The sequence below is a fragment of the Pseudophryne corroboree genome, chromosome 9, assembly GCF_028390025.1.
Source record: "Pseudophryne corroboree isolate aPseCor3 chromosome 9, aPseCor3.hap2, whole genome shotgun sequence".
Lineage (NCBI taxonomy): Eukaryota > Metazoa > Chordata > Amphibia > Anura > Myobatrachidae > Pseudophryne > Pseudophryne corroboree.
In genome coordinates, this window is record NC_086452.1 from 385,321,366 (window position 1) to 385,337,134 (window position 15,769).

Below are 15,769 nucleotides of genomic sequence, written 5' to 3' on the forward strand. Positions count from 1 at the left end.
GTAGCAGCCTTGGCCGCTAGAACACCTGCATCTGAAGCTGCTTCTTTAATGTAATGAGATGCCGTGACAATATAAGAGAGACATTGACTGGCATGTTCAGAAAAATTGGACGGAAACTCTCTCTATTTCCTGAGCCCACGCCTCAATAGCTTCTGCGGCCCAAGTAGCCGCAATGGTGGGCCTATGCGCAGCCCCTGCAAGGGTAAAGAAAGCTTTTAAGCAGCCCTCCACACACTTATCCGTCGGCTCCTTGAGAGAAGTGACGGTAATGACAGGCAGAGCAGATGACACCACCAGCCGAGCGATTTGCGAGTCCACCGGCGATGGCGTTTCCTAATGTTTACTTAATTCTGCCGCAAGGGGATAGCGGGCTAGCATCTTCTTGTGCGGGGTGAATTTCTTTCCTGGGATCTCCCAGGATTCCTGACGTATGTCAACCAAGTGGTCAGAATGAGGTAAAACCAATTTAGTAACCTCTTGACGTTTGAACCTGTCCGGTTTCTTAGATGTAGTAGCAGGCTCAGGATCATCATCAATCTGAAGAATGAGCCTGATAGCCTCTAAGAGATCAGGAACATCCATCTGTGAAACAGATTCCCCATCAGAAACGTCATGATCAGAGTCTGTGGGGTCAGTAAACATGCCATCTTCATCGGAAGAGGTATCCGGAACATACGTGGTTTGAGAGGAAGTAACAGCCCGCTTAGAGAACTTCTTAGGTTTAGTCTTAGGTGGGCGAGGGTCAGGAATACGTTTATCCAAAGAGTTATTCAAGTGCTGTAACTGAGTGGACAGAGCATCTGTCCATGGCGGATTAACCACAGGGACCATATAAGGCTGATAAGGCACAGGAGGTCCCATAGGGGGCGTAAGTCTAGTTACCAGCGTAGTCAGTTAATCAGAAAAGGCAGACCAAGGCGGGCCCTGATGTGCCCCCGTTGTTACAAACTGACTGGGGGGCACATAACCCCCAAAACCTGAACCCTCCGCAGCCATGTTATCCTCAAATGCATCTGGGACATCATAACTGCGCACAGCGGAATCAGCCCCAGACCCATCGCCCCCTGTAGCTGACATGATATGAAAGCGTAAACCACGGGCGACACAGTACAATATCAGCAGATATAATACCTAACACAAACCCCCCGTGCAGTGTGACAGCACAAACAGAGGAATTCTGAGGTAAAATGTGACTGAAAAACACAGAGAGAAATACAAAATACGTATATCCTGTGAAATACCTATATTATCTATTCTGCATTGTCGGTATGGTTTCAGAGAAAAATTGCGATTCTGCCTGATGTTCATACATTCACTCAGGGTGTTTTATGGATTCAACCTCCCTATGTCCCACCTGTGGCTCCTTGGGATTTGTCGGTGGTTCTGGAGGATCTGCAAGAGTCTCCGTTTGAACCTCTTGAATCTGCGGACCGTAAGTGGTTTTTGCCACAAGGTCTTGTTTCTGCTGGCTATTGCCTCTGCTAGACGGTTATCAGATTTGGGTTCCTTGTCTTGTAGGTCCCCCTATCTGATTTTTCGAACGCGCCCTGGTTATCTACCTAAGGTGGTGTATTCTTTCCACCTTAACCAGGAGATTGTGGTTCCGTCGTTTGTCTCTCCGGATTTATCCTCCAAAGAGCGGTCTTTGGATGTGGTACGGGCTCTCCGTATCTATGTGAAGAGGACAGCCTCCGTTAGGAAGTCTGATTCTATCTTTGGGGGTAATTCTGAGTTGATCGCAGCAGGAATTTTGTTAGCAGTTGGGCAAAACCATGTTCACTGCAGGGGAGGCAGATATAACATGTGCAGAAAGAGTTAGATTTGGGTGGGTTATTTTGTTTCTGTGCAGGGTAAATACTGGCTGCTTTGTTTTTACACTGCAATTTAGATTTCAGTTTGAACACACCACACCCAAATCTAACTCTCTCTGCACATGTTATATCTGCCTCCCCTGCAGTGCACATGGTTTTGCCCAACTGCTAACAAAGTTCCTGCTGCGATCAACTCAGAATTACCCCCTTTGTACTGTTTGGTTTTCACAAACGTGGCTGGCCTGCTAACAAGCAGACCTTGGCCAGATGGATTAGAATGGTGATTGCACAGGCTTATGTACAGGCTGGCCTTCCAGCTCCTGCTACCATCAAAGCCCATTCTACTTGGTCTGTTGGACCTTCTTGGGCGGCCCGCCGTGGTGTGACCCTTGAATAATTGTGCAAGGCGGCTACCTGGTCTTCAGTGAACACGTTCATAAGGTTCTATGGCTTCGATACTTCCGCCTCCCAGGTTGCTTCCTTTGGACGCCGGGTTCTTGTACCCACTACAGTGCGTTCCCTCCCATAAGGAACTGCTTTAGGACATCCCCGAAGTTATTCCCTGTGGAATACCAGTGTACCCCGCTGCAGAAAAGGAGATTTATGGTAAGAACTTATCCTTGTTAAATCTTTCTGTGAGGTACACTGGGCTCCACAGGGCGCCCACCCTGACGCACTTAACTTCTTTGGGTTGGTATGGCATTAGCTGCTGATACCTTCTCCTGTCGTGAGAATGTGGTGTCTGTGCAACTGTTGTCGTCTCTTTTACCTGCTACTGCATTGGACTGGTTAACAAAACTGAGCTCCTGTGCACGGAGGCGGGGTTATAGAGGAGGCGGCTCTGAGCATCTTGGGAACAGTCAAAGCTTTTAGCCTGTTGGTGCCTCAGATCAAGATCCTACTTTACACCCCCAATGTTATTCCCTGTGGAATCCAGTGTACCTCGCAGAAAGAGATTTAACAGGGGTAAATTCTTACCATAAATCTCCTTTTTCCGTATTCTGGAAGATTTGCATACCATAATGAGATGTCATGGGGATGGGCCCCAAGTCTTAATACAGAATTAATTTATGTGTCATGTTCACCTTATGCACAGGGGAAATTCAATTGATTTCAGTAAATTACAGCACAAGAAAACTGGCATTTACCGTGATTTATTACCTGATGACGTTATTGTGTAATTCAATTGCGGCCCTTTTTTTTCTGTATGGTAATTCACCCGTTTTCATGCTGAAAAAAAACATCTGGGATAAGTTTCCGGATCCATGTGTTTTCGCGATCACAGCCACAAAGATGAGTCCGTTATCGTGGATTTTTTTCTCTTTTCAGGTGAAGAAAATCTATAATATTGCTGGCAGTCAGGGCTAATTGACTTAATCCCTGGGGATAAATAAAATGCGGTAATTTGCCATGGCTAATTGAATCTCCCGTATAGCATAGTTTTATACAATATTTTTAACAATTTTGTTCATTAAACAAAGTTTGCATACATTGAGCCATCAGCAAGCAAAGGTGTCACTATCTCCGCCTCGCTCAAAAATGTTTTACGGAATATTCCGTATTTGGGAATTTTGGATATGGGAGACTAAACATGTATTTTTTTTAAAAGAAACTGCTCTCCATACTGTGCCTATTTGCGGACTGCTATTTCACGTTCACTAGAAAAGTGACACTTTGATTTAACATGTACCCTCATAACAAACCTCTGGTATGTGTTTCATGGTGTTTTTATATTCTTGTATATTTACAGTATTTTCTCTGTTTGTATCCTTAACCGTACTTTCAGACCATTTGACATATTTATACTAGTGGCGATTTTTGCCAATTGTGTGGCCTTAGCTGTTTACATTCCATTCCCAGAAGATGATTCTAATTCCACAAACCACAACCTGGTAAGAGCTGAGTTATTTTCCTTCTATATAACCCGCTGAGTTGGGTCAGTGTGACAACCCGACATCACAATGTATTGCTATGCTGAGAGATTCAATTCTGAAAAAAGCTGGATTTTTTTCTTGTGATTGAAGATGTTGCAGATTTCCTAGCAGAGCCCTAGAAAAGCGTCCTCTCCATGTGCAACTTGCATGACAGAGCCAGGCGGATGGACATTTGTGAATTAGATTTGCAGGGGATGTATTGAAGCTGGATAAACAAGGTTAAGCTCTTTGTTGTCTCAAGTGCATATTTGTGGAATGAGAAGCAAGACGTAAATGAAATACATTAAGATTTGTGCACGCAAACTAATTTGATCTTCCTGTAGCTGCTGCCTTATAATTGTACTATTCAGTGTAAAAGAAAAAAAAAGATTCCTGGTCACACATGCACAGATTTGCTCTGCCAATCTAGTCATTATTTTCCAAACTGATCAACCATTGTGAAATGCGTGGGTTCAATATGATTGTGTGTGTATAATTAACCTAATTGGTTTAGTAGCAGTGCATGTGGATGGCTGAGATAAACTACAAGAATATATTCCATATCAGCCTACACACTGGCCGATTTGTGCATAAAAAATAAACGATAACGACATTTATGTCGTTATCGTTTATTTTTAGCTTGAAATCGGCCAGTGTGTATGGGTGGCAGAATGATGAACGATGCGCGCTCCTGCACGTCGCTTAGCGTTCATCAATATTGAGCTGGTATGCAGCTCAACCTATCGATGTCGGGCTGAGCTGCATGTTCGGGAATGGTGGCGATAACGTCACTGAACGTTATCGTTGAACGTACAGTGTGTACACTAGGGATGAGCGGGTTCGGTTCCTCGGAATCCGAACCCGCCCGAACTTCATGTTTTTTTACATGGGCCGAGCGACTCGGATCTTCCCGCCTTGCTCGGTTAACCCGAGCGCGCCCGAACGTCATCATCCCGCTGTTGGATTCTCGCGAGGCTTGGATTCTATCGCGAGACTCGGATTCTATATAAGGAGCCGCGCGTCGCCGCCATTTTCACACGTGCATTGAGATTCATAGGGAGAGGACGTGGCTGGCGTCCTCTCCGTTTATAGAGAAGAGAGTGAGACAGTAGAGAGAGACACAGTAGTAATTTTGGGGAGCATTAGGAGGAGTACTAGTTACTTGCTGAAGTGATAGATAGTGTGACTGTATATATCTGACTTGTGGGGGAGACACTGACAGTGGGGAGCAGTTAGAGTCTGAGAGCAGGACTCAGGAGTACATATAACGTACAGTGCACACTTTTGCTGCCAGAGTGCCACACTGCCATTGTGACCACACTGACCACCAGTATAATATATATTGTGATTGTCTGCTTAGGAGTACTACTTGCAAGTTGCTGATAGTGTGACCAGTGACCTGACCACCAGTCACCACCAGTTTAATATATATATATATATATATATATATATATATAATTGTATATAATATATATATAATATTGTATACCACCTACCCGTGGTTTTTTTTTTTCTTTCTTCTTTATACATACTACTATAGTAGCTTACTGTAGCAGTCTGCGGTGCTGCTGAGCTGACTGTGTCCAGCAGGTCCGTCATCAGTCATTACATAATAAATATATATACCTGTCCGGCTGCAGTACTAGTGATATTATATATATATATATATATATTGATTTCATCTCATTATCATCCAGTCTATATTAGCAGCAGACACAGTACGGTAGTCCACGGCTGTAGCTACCTCTGTGTCGGCAGTCGCTCGTCCATCCATAATTGTATACCACCTACCCGTGGTTTTTTTTTTCTTTCTTCTTTATACATACTACTATAGTAGCTTACTGTAGCAGTCTGCGGTGCTGCTGAGCTGACAGTGTCCAGCAGGTCCGTCATCAGTCATTACATAATAAATATATATACCTGTCCGGCTGCAGTACTGGTGATATTATATATATATATATATATTGATTTCATCTCATTATCATCCAGTCTATATTAGCAGCAGACACAGTACGGTAGTCCGCGGCTGTAGCTACCTCTGTGTCGGCAGTCGCTCGTCCATCCATAATTGTATACCACCTACCCGTGGTTTTTTTTTTTTCTTTCTTCTTTATACATACTACTATAGTAGCTTACTGTAGCAGTCTGCGGTGCTGCTGAGCTGACTGTGTCCAGCAGGTCCGTCATCAGTCATTACATAATAAATATATATACCTGTCCGGCTGCAGTACTAGTGATAGTATATATATATATATTGATTTCATCTCATTATCATCCAGTCTATATTAGCAGCAGACACAGTACGGTAGTCCACGGCTGTAGCTACCTCTGTGTCGGCAGTCGCTCGTCTATCCATAATTGTATACCACCTACCCGTGGTTTTTCTTTTTTTCTTTCTTCTTTATACATACTACTATAGTAGCTTACTGTAGCAGTCTGCGGTGCTGCTGAGCTGACAGTGTCCAGCAGGTCCGTCATCAGTCATTACATAATAAATATATATACCTGTCCGGCTGCAGTACTAGTGATATTATATATATATATATATATTGATTTCATCTCATTATCATCCAGTCTATATTAGCAGCAGACACAGTACGGTAGTCCACGGCTGTAGCTACCTCTGTGTCGGCAGTCGCTCGTCCATCCATAATTGTATACCACCTACCCGTGGTTTTTTTTCTTTCTTTCTTCTTTATACATACTACTATAGTAGCTTACTGTAGCAGTCTGCGGTGCTGCTGAGCTGACAGTGTCCAGCAGGTCCGTCATCAGTCATTACATAATAAATATATATACCTGTCCGGCTGCAGTACTAGTGATATTATATATATATATATATATATATATATATATATATTAATTTCATCTCCTTATCATCCAGTCTATACTAGCAGCAGACACAGTACGGTAGTCCACGGCTGTAGCTACCTCTGTGTCGGCAGTCGCTCGTCCATCCATAAGTATACTAGTATCCATCCATCTCCATTGTTTACCTGAGGTGCCTTTTAGTTGTGCCTATTAAAATATGGAGAACAAAAATGTTGAGGTTCCAAAATTAGGGAAAGATCAAGATCCACTTCCACCTCGTGCTGAAGCTGCTGCCACTAGTCATGGCCGAGACGATGAAATGCCAGCAACGTCGTCTGCCAAGGCCGATGCCCAATGTCATAGTACAGAGCATGTAAAATCCAAAACACCAAATATCAGTAAAAAAAGGACTCCAAAATCTAAAATAAAATTGTCGGAGGAGAAGCGTAAACTTGCCAATATGCCATTTACCACACGGAGTGGCAAGGAACGGCTGAGGCCCTGGCCTATGTTCATAGCTAGTGGTTCAGCTTCACATGAGGATGGAAGCACTCAGCCTCTCGCTAGAAAACTGAAAAGACTCAAGCTGGCAAAAGCACCGCAAAGAACTGTGCATTCTTCGAAATCCCAAATCCACAAGGAGAGTCCAATTGTGTCGGTTGCGATGCCTGACCTTCCCAACACTGGACGTGAAGAGCATGCGCCTTCCACCATTTGCACGCCCCCTGCAAGTGCTGGAAGGAGCACCCGCAGTCCAGTTCCTGATAGTCAGATTGAAGATGTCAGTGTTGAAGTACACCAGGATGAGGAGGATATGGGTGTTGCTGGCGCTGGGGAGGAAATTGACAAGGAGGATTCTGATGGTGAGGTGGTTTGTTTAAGTCAGGCACCCGGGGAGACACCTGTTGTCCGTGGGAGGAATAGGGCCGTTGACATGCCTGGTGAAAATACCAAAAAAATCAGCTCTTCGGTGTGGAAGTATTTCACCAGAAATGCGGACAACATTTGTCAAGCCGTGTGTTGCCTTTGTCAAGCTGTAATAAGTAGGGGTAAGGACGTTAACCACCTCGGAACATCCTCCCTTATACGTCACCTGCAGCGCATTCATAATAAGTCAGTGACAAGTTCAAAAACTTTGGGCGACAGCGGAAGCAGTCCACTGACCAGTAAATCCCTTCCTCTTGTAACCAAGCTCACGCAAACCACCCCACCAACTCCCTCAGTGTCAATTTCCTCCTTCCCCAGGAATGCCAATAGTCCTGCATGCCATGTCACTGGCAATTCTGACGAGTCCTCTCCTGCCTGGGATTCCTCCGATGCATCCTTGCGTGTAACGCCTACTGCTGCTGGCGCTGCTGTTGTTGCTGCTGGGAGTCGATGGTCATCCCAGAGGGGAAGTCGTAAGCCCACTTTTACTACTTCCACCAAGCAATTGACTGTCCAACAGTCCTTTGCGAGGAAGATGAAATATCACAGCAGTCATCCTGTTGCAAAGCGGATAACTGAGGCCTTGACAACTATGTTGGTGTTAGACGTGCGTCCGGTATCCGCCGTTAGTTCACAGGGAACTAGACAATTTCTTGAGGCAGTGTGCCCCCGTTACCAAATACCATCTAGGTTCCACTTCTCTAGGCAGGCGATACCGAGAATGTACACGGACGTCAGAAAAAGACTCACCAGTGTCCTAAAAAATGCAGTTGTACCCAATGTCCACTTAACCACGGACATGTGGACAAGTGGAGCAGGGCAGGGTCAGGACTATATGACTGTGACAGCCCACTGGGTAGATGTATGGACTCCCGCCGCAAGAACAGCAGCGGCGGCACCAGTAGCAGCATCTCGCAAACGCCAACTCTTTCCTAGGCAGGCTACGCTTTGTATCACCGGTTTCCAGAATACGCACACAGCTGAAAACCTCTTACGGCAACTGAGGAAGATCATCGCGGAATGGCTTACCCCAATTGGACTCTCCTGTGGATTTGTGGCATCGGACAACGCCAGCAATATTGTGTGTGCATTAAATATGGGCAAATTCCAGCACGTCCCATGTTTTGCACATACCTTGAATTTGGTGGTGCAGAATTTTTTTAAAAACGACAGGGGCGTGCAAGAGATGCTGTCGGTGGCCAGAAGAATTGCGGGACACTTTCGGCGTACAGGCACCACGTACAGAAGACTGGAGCACCACCAAAAACTACTGAACCTGCCCTGCCATCATCTGAAGCAAGAAGTGGTAACGAGGTGGAATTCAACCCTCTATATGCTTCAGAGGTTGGAGGAGCAGCAAAAGGCCATTCAAGCCTATACAATTGAGCACGATATAGGAGGTGGAATGTACCTGTCTCAAGCGCAGTGGAGAATGATTTCAACGTGCAAGGTTCTGCAACCTTTTGAACTTGCCACACGTGAAGTCAGTTCAGACACTGCCAGCCTGAGTCAGGTCATTCCCCTCATCAGGCTTTTGCAGAAGAAGCTGGAGGCATTGAAGGAGGAGCTAAAAGGGAGCGATTCCGCTAGGCATGTGGGACTTGTGGATGGAGCCCTTAATTCGCTTAACAAGGATTCACGGGTGGTCAATCTGTTGAAATCAGAGCACTACATTTTGGCCACCGTGCTCGATCCTAGATTTAAAACCTACCTTGGATCTCTCTTTCCGGCAGACACAAGTCTGCTGGGGTTCAAAGACCTGCTGGTGACAAAATTGTCAAGTCAAGCGGAACGCGACCTGTCAACATCTCCTTCTTCACATTCTCCCGCAACTGGGGGTGCGAGGAAAAGGCTCAGAATTGCAGGGCAGTCTGGAGCGACTGCTGATGCTGACATCTGGTCCGGACTGAAGGACCTGACAACGATTACGGACATGTCGTCTACTGTCACTGCATATGATTCTCTCACCATTGAAAGAATGGTGGAGGATTATATGAGTGACCGCATCCAAGTAGGCACGTCAGACAGTCCGTACTTATACTGGCAGGAAAAAGAGGCAATTTGGAGGCCCTTGCACAAACTGGCTTTATTCTACCTAAGTTGCCCTCCCACAAGTGTGTACTCCGAAAGAGTGTTTAGTGCCGCCACTCACCTTGTCAGCAATCTGCGTACGAGGTTACTTCCAGAAAATGTGGAGAAGATGATGTTCATTAAAATGAATTATAATCAATTCCTCCGTGGAGACATTGACCAGCAGCAATTGCCTCCACAAAGTACACAGGGAGCTGAGATGGTGGATTCCAGTGGGGACGAATTGATAATCTGTGAGGAGCGGGATGTACACGGTGATATATCGGAGGATGATGATGAGGTGGACATCTTGCCTCTGTAGAGCCAGTTTGTGCAAGGAGAGATTAATTGCTTCTTTTTCGGTGGGGGTCCAAACCAACCCGTCATTTCAGTCACAGTCGTGTGGCAGACCCTGTCACTGAAATGATGGGTTGGTTAAAGTGTGCATGTCCTGTTTATACAACATAAGGGTGGGTGGGAGGGCCCAAGGACAATTCCATCTTGCACCTCTTTTTTCTTTCATTTTTATTTGCGTCATGTGCTGTTTGGGGAGTGTTTTTTGGAAGGGCCATCCTGCGTGACACTGCAGTGCCACTCCTTGATGGGCCAGGTGTTTGTGTCGGCCACTAGGGTCGCTTAGCTTACTCACACAGCTACCTCATTGCGCCTCTTTTTTTCTTCTTTGCGTCATGTGCTGTTTGGGGAGTGTTTTTTGGAAGGGCCATCCTGCGTGACACTGCAGTGCCACTCCTAGATGGGCCAGGTGTTTGTGTCGGCCACTAGGGTCGCTTAGCTTACTCACACAGCTACCTCATTGCGCCTCTTTTTTTCTTCTTTGCGTCATGTGCTGTTTGGGGAGTGTTTTTTGGAAGGGCCATCCTGCGTGACACTGCAGTGCCACTCCTAGATGGGCCAGGTGTTTGTGTCGGCCACTAGGGTCGCTTAGCTTACTCACACAGCTACCTCATTGCGCCTATTTTTTTCTTCTTTGCGTCATGTGCTGTTTGGGGAGTGTTTTTTGGAAGGGCCATCCTGCGTGACACTGCAGTGCCACTCCTAGATGGGCCAGGTGTTTGTGTCGGCCACTAGGGTCGCTTAGCTTACTCACACAGCTACCTCATTGCGCCTCTTTTTTTCTTCTTTGCGTCATGTGCTGTTTGGGGAGTGTTTTTTGGAAGGGCCATCCTGCGTGACACTGCAGTGCCACTCCTAGATGGGCCAGGTGTTTGTGTCGGCCACTAGGGTCGCTTAGCTTAGTCATCCAGTGACCTCGGTGCAAATTTTAGGACTAAAAATAATATTGTGAGGTGTGAGGTATTCAGAATAGACTGAAAATGAGTGGAAATTATGGTTTCTGAGGTTAATAATACTTTGGGATCAAAATGACCCCCAAATTCTATGATTTAAGCTGTTTTTTAGGGTTTTTTGAAAAAAACACCCGAATCCAAAACACACCCGAATCCGACAAAAAAAATTCGGTGAGGTTTTGCCAAAACGCGGTCGAACCCAAAACACGGCCGCGGAACCGAACCCAAAACCAAAACACAAAACCCGAAAAATTTCAAGTGCACATCCCTAGTGTACACACTATATCGTTGAATGATATAGTCGTCCATTGCCGCCGTTCCGCTGTCAGGTAGTGTGTATCCGCCTTTACAAAGGGCCTGATCTGGCCCGTAGCTATTGTGCTATGTGTGTCCTATGGAGAATGTACACGGAGTTGATACCGAAAGCGCTGTTGTAGTTGAGATGCTTGGTATTAGAGATGTCATGGAAAAGTGCCACTAGGCTGTGATTGGCGCGTAACTAAACAGACGCATGGCGATGGTCCGTCTTATGGGAGTATTGTGGGAATGTCATTGGGATGTCGCTGAAGTGTTTGAATACACAGATGCCCAATTGTTCACTTTGTAGGCCATACTCATATGGTATATTTGGCCCTAATACGCCACGCAACGTGACACGCCAGGTCCTGTGCAACACTGCTAGAGTCGGGTGTCTTTTTATGCCAAAAATGGGTCTTAGTTGCAATGCAGTGCGGCTAGGATGCACCAGGAGACTGTGCTGATTAATGTGATATATGACACTTGTATATTGTGTGTGACTGAGTATGTGGGCCTTATTCAGCATAGAACACTGCTCTGACAGCATAACAGAAGCTGACAGAAGCCGCATTGTGCATGCACACACCGTGAGATTGACTATGTCAATAAGGCAGAGGCGTTTGTGGTGCGGGAGGGGGCATTGTGGTGGCATTTTAGGCGAGCGGTCCAGATAACGCAGGCTTGTTCGGACCGTTTCTGGGGTGGTCCGGGGTGGCTGCATGACATCACACGCAACTGCTGTGAGCCTAAACATGGCGGGTAGCCGTCTGCCTTCGCAGTTAGGCTGCGTAGGCAGAGAAGCAGAGAACAACACTCAACATGTGAGAGCATCGACGTTGTGCGATGCGCTCGCATGTTTGCGCGCTGGGGCGGGGGGGCTGGAACCGGCATGCGGGGCGGACTTGCCCTGTGCTGGGCGTCCCCCCGCATGTCAGAGTACAGAGATGTAGGTGTGCATTTTTTTCGTACATCCACAACTCATACAGAATTAGGCCCTGTAAACTGAGCACAACGGAACTTGACATGGAAAAAAGCTGCGGCTGCTACATTGTAGCACTTCGTGTATAGATTCAGAGACTCAGTCACACACAGATATACAAGTGTCCTATATCACATTAATCAGCACAGTCTCCTGGTGCGTCCTAGCTACATCGCATTACGTCTAAGAAGCATTTTCTGCAAACATGCCCAGCGCTAGAGACCTGACGCACCGTGAGGGGCTATTTGCCGCAACTGCAGCAATGATGTTTGAGGACACATCTGTAAGTGGAATCTAAAGAAGCATCAGGCGGTATAACAGAGTCTGTGGATGCTGAAAGTGGGCCCTCAGTCCTTGTACATTTATACGGATGTAGACTAGAGAAAAACTTTGTCGCGATATTTGCGTAAACTCGCAGAGGTCAACCGCCAAAAGACACGGGCACGTCTGCTTCCACCTCTGAATTAGGCCCAATTGTGTGCTTAATTGTATATCATAGCATTGAAATGCAGTGATAGTCAAATATTTTTATCGCTTTATTGTGGTGAAAGATACGGTAAATGCAGTGATAGTAAAACATTTCCAGTATCGGTTTATTGTGGTGAAATATATGGTAATGCAGTGATAGTAAAACATTTCCATTATCGGTTTATTGTGGTGAAATTTACGGTAATGCAGTGATAGTAAAACATTTCCATTATCGGTTTATTATTGTGGTGAAATATACAGTAATGCAGTGATAGTAAAACATTTCCATTATTGGTTTATTGTGGTGAAATATACGGTAAATGCAGTGATAGGAAAACAGAGCAGAGGTTAAATCACTCCCAGCCAACCATGTAATGCTGGCATAACATGATTGGTTGTAAGGCGATCATGTGATGCTTACATAATGTCATGTGCCGTCTGTCTTCACCGAGGAATTATGTGAGATTGGCTTTTTTAGTCCCTTTAAAATATATGTGGATTACTCTATATGTGTGTTATAATGTTCATGTACTAATGTATGTTTTCTTTTCTGTTTTTGTAAATATACTTTATTTGCCTTGCGCAGTCCAAGTGCATCCCTGCAGTTTGTCTACATACTTTGGTATTTCTGTTCAGTATGAATTATAGTTTATATTGAAAAAAGAGTCTCGACAATGGAAATATCCAGACCCATAACATATTTTGTTTTTACCAGTATATCTAGTCCATATATTCACGTAACAGTTCAAAGTTCTGGACATTGAAAAGGGTATAGAAAGTCGGTCTTGATTTAATAGAAAATGAGTATGAATTTGGGGGGATCGGAGGCATGGTCTAGTTGGTCACAATTTTTCAATAGAAAATATTGGTAGCTGCGTTAATAATAACATGACGTATTTAGCAATTCAGCGACCATTTGCCATTTTTATGTTCAAATGATTGTTTTCTTTACTAAGCCAAAAAACTTGTGGGTTTCTTATTTATTATAGTATCAGCTTATTCTGGTACGCTTCACAGTTGAGAACAAACACAGTAAGATGTAATGCTGCCCAAGTTCGGCCGACGTGTGGGATGCCGGCTGCACGTTGGCCAAACTCGGACGGCATACATCCCACCCTATGTATCAACAGACAGATTGAAAGTAAGAGTTCCCCCTCACTAGCTTACAGTATATAGGATGATAGGAGTTCAATACATAAGAATAAGAGCTACATATTGTATATTTGTCCATCCAGCCATATTGAAAGGGTGAAAAATGCTTGTTATTGCTATCTGATTCAGCCACACATAAATATTGGCCTTGGAACAGGGGGGCTATGTGAGTGTGGAAAGGGAACATATGAAAGTTTTGCGTGAGCTGTACATGGTAAGGTACAGTAATCATGTAGAAAAGTTTGTGGTGTTTAAGTGGTGTTTCAGCAATGTGCCTGCAGAGGTGAGTTTTTTAAGGAACGCTTGAATATTTGAAGGCTAGAAGAAAGTCTTGTTGTGTGAGGGAAAGTATTCAGCAGAGTAGATGTAGCCTGAATAAAGTTCTGCAGTCGTGAGTGTGAACATATAGTGAGTGTGGACGAGAGGCACAGATCTTGCGCAGAGCGGAGGGGTTGAGTTGGCCGATAGTCTTCACTATCTACTGTTGTTTGTAGATTGGGTGGTGGAGGCACAGTGCTGTATATACCACTGTGTATGTATATCTGATATGTATATATATCTGATACAAGAATCCTCTGGGAGGGAGCTGTCACTTTGTGTTCTGCAATTGTCACATATGGAATGATTGCACTGTGCTCACATGTGACCTGTTTAGTAACTCACCAGAACAATTTCTTCAGTTCATTTTTTCTTTGCATTTTTTTTAACCCTTGAGCTCAATTCCAGTAGCGTCCAAAGTGTACATCGAAGCTCCACTCTCTTTAATGTGTTTTTTTTTTTTAAATGTATTATTCATATTGTGTTTTTATAGTCTAATCTATAGAGACTGCTGAGAATGAGCAAGACTTTTCAAATGGGGGTGGGTGGGAGTATATTAACCAGTCCGATGTACGTGATTATTCTCTTTGAAATTCATGTCTGATTACATTTCTTATTCAAGTAATTTAAATTTCAAATTAATTTAACCCTCCAGTTTCATGTCTTTCAACGTTTCCGCTGTCCAGTAAGGGAAAACTGGACAAACATAGGATGGAGTTATTTCAGAAGGAGATAGTTATACGTTACACTTTAACAATAAAATATTACTATAAGGGGGTATCCATTCTCTGCGATGTGCATTTGCAGTGTTTCGGCTGTGCGCGTTGCGTTAGAGTACAGTACCCCAATGTTGGTGCTAGGACGGTGCTAGCATTCCGACTCTCTGATGGTACTTAGCAGACATAGGGGTTGATGTTTCAAGCAGTGAAAAGAGTGGAGAAGTTGTCCATAGCAACTAATCAGCTGCTGCTAATTTATATATAAAAAATAATGCAATCTCTTTGCTGATTGGTTACTATGGGCAACTTCACCACTCTTTCCACTGCTTGATACATCATCACGTCTTTGGGTACATATTTATCAAAGCTCGTAGAGATACAAAGTGGATAAAGATAAAGTACCAACCAATCAGCTCCTTACTGTCATTTTTCACTTTATGTCTCTCTACTTTATCTTTCTACAAGCACGTGGAGGCCACACACACTACTGAGCCTCATTTTGACTTGTTTTAAGGACATTACATCAAAGTTGGATCAGCCTGTAGTGTGTTTTTCCACTTTCATTTTGTGTGTGACTCCAAATCCAGACCTCCATGGGTTAATAAATTTGATTTCCATTAATAATTTTTGTGTGATTTTGTTGTCAGCACATTCAACTATGTAAAGAACAAAGTATTTAATAAGAATATTTCATTCATTCAGATCTAGGATGTGTTATTTTAGTGTTCCCTTTATTTTTTTTGAGCAGTGTATTAGCATATCAATGAGCCCCTCTTGGTATTGAGGAAATATGCAGGATGCTCCATATAGTGATCGGCTGGTAAGAATCCTATGAGAACGGAAGCTGTCCACTGACATGATGGTTCAGTCCCTCAGCCAAAGCTCCAAGTGGCCAGGTCTGTGTCTGGCTTGTCCTGTAACAGGAATTGTCAGGGGCATAACTACCACTGGTGCAAGGGATACAAATTGTATCAGGTTATGCAGAACTGTATCTGCT

General features: G+C 44.5%; 1 protein-coding gene across 16 annotated transcripts in view; it reads left to right on the forward strand.

Moving 5' to 3' along the window:
• The window catches only part of CACNA1D (calcium voltage-gated channel subunit alpha1 D), a 923,074-nt gene that overhangs the window by 32,249 nt on the left and 875,056 nt on the right, over nt 1-15,769 (forward strand). For all 16 annotated transcript variants that reach the window (XM_063940823.1, XM_063940810.1, XM_063940825.1 and 13 more), the window contains exon 3: nt 3,598-3,703. In XM_063940823.1, coding sequence (XP_063796893.1) covers nt 3,598-3,703 — 106 coding nt within the window. The remainder of the gene's footprint in view (nt 1-3,597; nt 3,704-15,769) is intronic.